This window comes from Pestalotiopsis fici (genome assembly GCF_000516985.1).
Source record: "Pestalotiopsis fici W106-1 unplaced genomic scaffold PFICI_Scf_11, whole genome shotgun sequence".
Classification (NCBI taxonomy): domain Eukaryota; kingdom Fungi; phylum Ascomycota; class Sordariomycetes; order Amphisphaeriales; family Sporocadaceae; genus Pestalotiopsis; species Pestalotiopsis fici.
The window spans coordinates 875,641-882,898 of record NW_006917101.1 but is presented as its reverse complement, the minus strand read 5'-3'; the positions used below and the strand labels follow the sequence as shown (position 1 = coordinate 882,898).

The 7,258-nt window shown below is 50.5% G+C and overlaps 1 protein-coding gene across 1 annotated transcript; it reads right to left on the bottom strand.

The window, feature by feature from the left end:
* Positions 1 to 1,499: 1,499 nt before the first annotated feature.
* On the bottom strand, positions 1,500 to 3,829 carry PFICI_13269 (uncharacterized protein; the record flags this gene model as incomplete). Its single annotated transcript, XM_007841850.1, has 2 exons — positions 1,500 to 3,428; positions 3,659 to 3,829. The coding sequence occupies 2 exons, from the start codon at positions 3,827 to 3,829 to the stop codon at positions 1,500 to 1,502; spliced, it is 2,100 nt and encodes a 699-aa protein (XP_007840041.1).
* Between the last annotated feature and the right edge of the window lie 3,429 nt (positions 3,830 to 7,258).

Here is a 7,258-nt window from a genome sequence, read left to right as displayed (position 1 = left end):
ACATCAAAGCAGAGAGGCACCGTACCTCGTCATCTGCTTCTGCTGCTGCTCCTGCTTGTTCCTTGTTGGTCAGTCACCCATATACGGCACAAGAAAACTTTCTTTTTCATCGTTGCACCGTTGGAACCCTTGACCCGTGACCCTTGACCCCCTTCCTCCCTTTGCCTTACTATACGAGCCCGGAACCACCTCCGGATGGGAAGGGATCTTGAGGACATGGGGAAACCCTCTTAATGAGGGTCTCTGCACCGGTTTCGGTACGATGCATGGTTCCCAATGACGGAATATGTCGTTGAACACCCATTGGGGACACTTTGTCTCCCTACGGCACGGGGGATCAATGTGATCAAACTCTGGATAAATATAACTCATCCTCGTGGTATGTAATCGTATTCTCCAAGTATCCCGTTTTAGAACAGGACGTTCTTGGGCGCGGGCAACATGGAATTGGGGCCGAAATCTTTTTTTTTTTCCTCTTGGAATATTTCTAAATTAGCTACATCATCGCCCAGGAACCAACAAGTATACTGGGCAAAATGATCCAAATACGAATAGTAATTCCTTTGACATCAAGTTGATTGTCGAGAAACCGCCAATTGAAGCCAAGGGACAGTCAACTTATTATTGAGCAATTGCGCATTTAGAAGAGATGATTCAACGAAACACTGATTCAAGGCTTAGGAGCTTGATGATAATTATGTTTTTTTTCTTTATTCCGGAAGTCATACAAGCTCTTGACTCCCAACTAAGATATCTTCTACTGGATACGGCAATGTGTTGATTCCGTTGGAGATCCAAGTGGCGATCCCAATCAGCCCGAAGATCGTGGATGAGAAAATCATCATGCAGAGATCATTTAGAAGACCCAAATCCTCTTTCATTTCCATTCCCCTTTCCATCCTCTCCCACGCCTGGACCGCCCAACAGGCAGCAAAAAGCAATCATACGAGATCCAAATCTTCTTTCCTTTTCAGTTCCACTTCTTCGTGTTTAAGCATGGCCTTGTCCGCAGAAAATAGTGATTATAGGAGAAAACCGTGTAGGAAAAAAAAAAAATCAAAAATCAAACAGTGTGCTGAACGCTGACAACGGCGTGTGTGACGATAACTCCAAGAACCCATGAAAAACTTTAAACCATAAACGCCCGACACATCAGGTGCCATGTAACCTGTAATGTGTTTGTGGTATCCTCGATGAAATGATAATGCATGTTGCCATTCGCAAAAACTCCTAGCCGCGGGCTGTTGTTGTATATCCGCGCGATGAATATGCCTCTGGGCATCTGTTGTTCTGGTGCTCGGCTTCCACTCCAACCGGCTGCTTCGTCCCTCGCATTTTTTTTCCGCCTCCTCTCAATAACCGACCCAAGCCTCTTGCATCCCACCAACATCGTGTACTGCTGTCGTTCCCTTATATGCTGGTTGCGCGACCCGAGTCAGACTCCTCAAGAGCATGCCCAAGTTCAAAAGCCGTCATGAGCGTGTAGGCCAAAGGCGGCACTAGGCGGCAGGGTCAACCTCGCGACGAATTTCGGCCTTCAGAATGACAAGTCTGTCACGCATATCAAGCAAGTCGTTAACCTGGTCTTTTGGTGGGTTCGCCAAGCGAGTCAACTGATCGTGCAGTAACTTGTATTTCTCGTAGAACTTGTCGAATTTATGGGCCTTGTCCAGGACGTCTTTCGTCACGCGCTTCTTGGTCGCTGGAGCAGGCAGCGACGAGACTGGTTGCGACTCAGCAGGCCGCTTTTTGGCGACCGAGACACCGTTAGGAGTATTGCCATTTGTTGTGCTGCGGCCATTGACTCGAGCCGCCGGTGCTGAAACCTGGTGCCGGTCGCGGTCGTGATGTTGTGACTGACTCGACTGGCTATTTTCATCAATGTCCGAGGCATTGGTGGGAGGTGACGAGGCAAGAGGCGATGACTTGACCGGCGAAGTATTCTTGCTCTTGTATGATGCGTTCACGGGTGTCGCGCGCGAGTTTTGGGATGCGTCTGATGGTCTGTGCTTCAGCGTGGTGTTGGAGAGTGGCTTTGCTGGGGCCTCCTTTGGCTTCATCCGCTTCATGAGTGGTGCACCAGAGCTCGAGCTGCTGTCATCTTCGTCACGTGGCCGCTTTGAGGTCGAGCTAGCAGTAGAAGCTTTGCTGGTCGTGATTGAAGGCCGTGGTGCTCGAATGACCGACTTGGCAGGCTTTGGCTTGGGGACAGGTGCTGGGGATCGTTCCTTGACCTTTGTGACTGGGGGAGGCGATCGCTCCTTGCTCTTGACCGGCGGCGGCTGTGGCTTCTCTTTGGGCTTCTCAACGGCCCGTTCAGGTTTTCTTTCCACAGGCTTCTCCATGGGCTTCGGCTTGGATGTAGCAGTCGTGGTAGCGAGCGGTGCTTCATCTTCGCTACTCGAGTCCTGCACGAACTCCTCAGACAAGAACTTCTTTCCTCCCTTTTCTGCACCTTTTGAGGCTCTGCTCGTAGGTGCTGCCTTCTTTGTCGTAGTGGCCGGCTTCTTCACCGTTGGCTTGTTTGAGAGCAAGCTCTTTGTCAAGCTCTCTCGCTCGCTAACCTTCTTGGACTTTGAGCCTACTGGTTGCGAGTTGGACCTCGCCATTGCTTCGCCACCTGCCTTGCTCTTGGCTCCCTCATCACTCGAGTTTTTGCTGCTGGACTCCTCAGCCTTGGACTGCTTAACTGCCGGAGTCATGTTGCCCTTGGCAGCGATCTGAGCTTGCAGCTTGCTCAAGATGATACCCTTGCCTCTGTCCTTTTCCTCGAGGAGACGCTCCCATGCCTCATGTGTAGTCTCCAGCCGTTGCTTGTCATACTGCTTCTTGGCGTTTTCGATGGCTTTTTGTCGATTTTCCGAGGGCTCATACTTGTAATTCCACACGTCAAGTTCTTTCCAATAGATCTTCTTCATGCTGTACTTTTCGCCGATTTTATCTGCCACCTTGCCCAAGGTGCTCTTCAGATCAGCTTCTGCCCCTGTCCACTTCTCTTTTAGATAGTCGTAGGCTTGATCACCGACGGCCAGTTCGTGCACGACGACGCTGCGCTGCTCCTTGTTCTTCTCGAGCTGTTGTTGCGAGGCTGCAAATGCAGGGTTGTGCATGGGCGAGCCAACACCAGTCAGAGCAGGACTGGTAGGTAGCGATCTCGTAGTGCTGGATGAAAGAGCCATGGACATGGCGGATTTGCCTTGAAGCGCCTTTGACTTGGATCCCTTACCACCTTTGGTGACGGGAACTTTCTCTACCCTAATGTGAGGTTTGAGGCTCCCTGGAGCTGGTCTCTTCAGTATCGACATGGTCGGTAATGGGAATCTGTGTGCCGTAGTCTTCGATTCATTCAAGTTTGTGAGGTAAAGGTCGCAGTCCAGTGACTCGGCAGTAGGCTTGAGTGGCTCCTCGTACTCTCCATATTGTAGGGTCTGTTAAAGAGGTTTGTTTAGTAAACAACATCTGTCATCACTGGGCCAAAAACGTGACTTTTGTATTCAAAGTTTGGTGATGCAGAAGAACCTGGAGGGCACACCAGTCACGATCGAAGCTCGGCGTTTCTTCCGGAGCAACTGTCGGCGAGAGACGTGGAGCGTTGGGGGGTGAAGAGGCTTTCGGTATGACCAGAAGGTTTTCTGAACAGAGGAGTTTCTCAACTTACGGGATTGCTACCCAGGAACAGCTCAATCTGGGTTCCCTTCTGGACGCAGTTGATCAAATCCTCAATCAAACTATCGTTGAGAGTGACGCCAAATGCTTGCATTGGGAGAGAGTCGCTCGACTCGGAGCTCTCCAGGTGGAGGCCACCGTCGGGAATCGTCATGGGCGACATGGTGGTGTAGGTGGTGGTGGTGGAGGAGGTCACCACGGGCGAAGTTTTAGGAAGTAAAGTGGTATTCCTTGTGGTGGTGAGTTTCGGCGATGAAGTCGTAGTAGTTGGCCGTCGCTCTGTAAATTCGAGGTCGTAAAAGTCCGTAATCGTTCTCTTTCAAGGAAAGATACGCTGCTGCACTCAAGCCAGCACTTCTCTCTGCACCCAGCCAGACTATCGAGAGTCCAACTTTGAACAATGATCGACTTCCCAAGCAGCTCCGTCACATGGTCGGGTGGACTGGATTGCAGCAGGAGTCGGTTGCGTACCAGACGAGTGCAATGAGGAGGAAAAACCGACCGGGAGAGGATTTGACGTTTCCCAGAGGTAGCTGCGAGGAGAGCAAAAACTACCAAGGCCTGCTCCTCAGCAAGATGGGGTTTGAGTCCTCGTGGGAAGTACGAGGTCGTACGGATTGGTCTCGCCGGTCCTTGGTCGAGGAGAGAAAGAAGGGAAGTGATGGCGGAGACAGACGGGTGGGAGTCGCTACTAAGAAAAGGTGGGGTGGGTCCTCCATTGTACCTCTCAGGTACCGCATCGGCCGTTGCTTAGTTCATCCGCTGCTGGGTGCTCCAGCCAGCAAGCAACTTTAGCACCCTCGCGGTCAGTCCAGTTAGTCGTAGCCCAGCCCCAAGTACCCAGAAGCTAGCAGGTCGGCGGCCCGGTCTAGTCCAACCATTTCATCTATTCACTCACGCGCTCTAATTTTTGCACCTTTTATTCAATCACTGGATTTGATTGTTCACGATGGGAATGGCAATAACTGTAGCAACTCAAGATACCTTACAGCTGAGACGGGGGAAAAGAGATGAGCAGGAGAGACACGAGGACTGGAGCCACCGAGGCCCATCATTTGGGTGGATATGGGCAGACAAAGTTTCTCCAGAGGCTGCTTATTTACAGCAATGCCAGGTGCCTACATGAATAAGCTCCATTCTGACGTACGTACCCTTTCAGATCGATCTTCCGCCGAGAGGGAAAGCCACAGGAACCAGACACCGAAGGAAAACAGCACACAATACCTCTACGTTCAAGGCTGTACTTGAAATCAGAGGCGCCGTAGGGGCGGGCGCCTCTCGGCTCATTCAACTCACTCATTTGATAATATTAGATGCGTCAGAAACCATGCCTCTCAGAGAAGAGTATTAGGTACGTATATGCATCGGGAAAAGGCTGCGCGAGTGAGTGAATGGGTGAGGGCCCCCAATACGGGGTTTAGTAAGATCCCAACGTCCTCCCTCGTCTTTTTTGGACTCAATTTGCGGCGACAATGGGGGAAGACTTTCTTGAAGCGCAGCAACAAAGCCTCACAGCACGAGAGGAGAAAAAGCTGGGCCTGCCTGAGGAACTGCCCCCTCGAGAGACCAGGATAATACCAGCTAGTGACATGTCAGGCTGTGTGTGTGTGTGTGTGTGTGAGAGAGACAGAAGCAGAGAAAGTGTGCGTATTGCAGGGGTCAGGGATCCAGTCAACCACGGCTTGATGGACCAAGATGTAGCGTACTATGTACTGTGTATGCATTTATTTTTTTGAGACCCATTCTCATCCGGACTGAAGCGAGCGAACAAAGAGTCAGAGAGCCCAGTGCGTTGCGGGCGTTCTGCTTGTCTGACTGTCTGTCTCTGTCTGGGTTGGGTGGTTAGTGGACTTTTATCTAGGCTGGCTGAACGATGCAGTTGAATAACTACTTGCAGATAGCTGTAAGTCAATGTAGGGTTTGTGTCTCGCCCGTAAGCTGCCCAACATTATCTGCATTACTCGTAGCTCGTCCCATTGTTCAATTATCTTCCAAAGCATGTAACAGTATGTTATGTATGTAGGCATGGTCAATCCATCAATGTCTGGTGCTCACATACCTAGTAAATGATCGATACCTGCCAATTGATTGATGTAGCGTGCACACGGTATGTAGCATTAGTTTGTACTTTGTACTTCCGGTGCCCAGGTCCGGCTGTTCGGCTGGCTTTCTTAAATTCTGCTACTCTAACCAAATGCAACACCCCTATCCACCCCGACGACTGTCTATGTACTGGCGATTCAAGCGAAGCAGGAAACCTTTCTTCAATATTGCCGGGTCGGAGACTGATGACTGACTGATTGATAGGACTGAGCTGGGCATCCAGGTACCGGAGGTGCACAGCATTTTCCCGACTGCAACGATGGTTCAACGTCTTTGACTTAGGTCCGTGTTTTTGGTGAGGGAGGTAACATGGGATGTAGGTAATCAAGTCGTCTCGTCTTCCCTTGTGAGACCTATATGCATCTTGCAGCGAATGAACGGATCGATCGGCCGAGCGCTGGGTTTCTCTGCTTGCTCAATCGAATTGTCATTTGACAACAATGTGACCTGGCTGAAGTCCTGATACGCGTCTCTCCTCTTTCTCTGTGCCGAACCGAGAGCAGTCCCGCTATCATGTTGTCCATTCTTTGTTCTAGAAAGCAAAGAAAAACGAAATACCCAGAAGAGTAAAGAAGAGGGCCCACGGGACGAACAGGAGAAGTTCGGCCCCGCCTTTTCGTGTTCTCGCAAATGAGCACCAATCTTGCGAGACAATTCTGTTTTCTTCTTTGCTGCTTCATATCGCACAGAGTGCAGGCATTCTATCTTGAAGGACCTTTGCGGCTTGATGGTTCATGCTATAATATGTTATATGCGTGATTGGGCGTGTTCGGGATTACATCATGAGTGGAAGCAATTGGTTTTGTAGCTTGTATTTCGCGCAATTGTCGTTCCCGCGATCACGGAGCAAGCCCCCGTGGCGCGAAACAAAAAGATGGTATCCGTCTGCTTCCGCGGTCTGTCTGTAATGTGGATAATTGACGGAGTAGGTAGGTAGGTAATGTAGATACCTTATGTACCTGTAGGGAGATACTACTACCTAGTAGCAACCCCCCAAGCCAAAGAATTCCAGCGACCATTCAATCCAGCCCATGCAGGCGGCTTCGACGTTGGGTCACCAACGCACCTCACCTGATGCCTTTGTCGGCCTCATTCGCTGCGGGCAGATTCGGTGAGCATGTCATAGTGGGAAGCCCTTTATATCTTGGAAATTCCTCGGGATCTTATATATACCTACATACACAGATACAACTGAGACCAAACACATAACGAGGCCAAGCCAGTAAGTATGAGGCGGGCTTGTTCATGGCGATGCATAACATCCATGGCCCATCTTATTAATTACCTACCTACCAACCTACCTAGTATCTACTCACTGCCTTCTGACAAAGCGCGCCCATTGTCACCCAAATTCTTTCGTACATACCAAACCAGAACCAGCTTGGTTGGGGTCCCACACTACAGCCAGCCATTTTTAGCCTGCTGTACCTGACGAGTACATACCAGGGGAGGAGGAGGGGGGGCCTTGTTACCCATCGCCCACCCACAA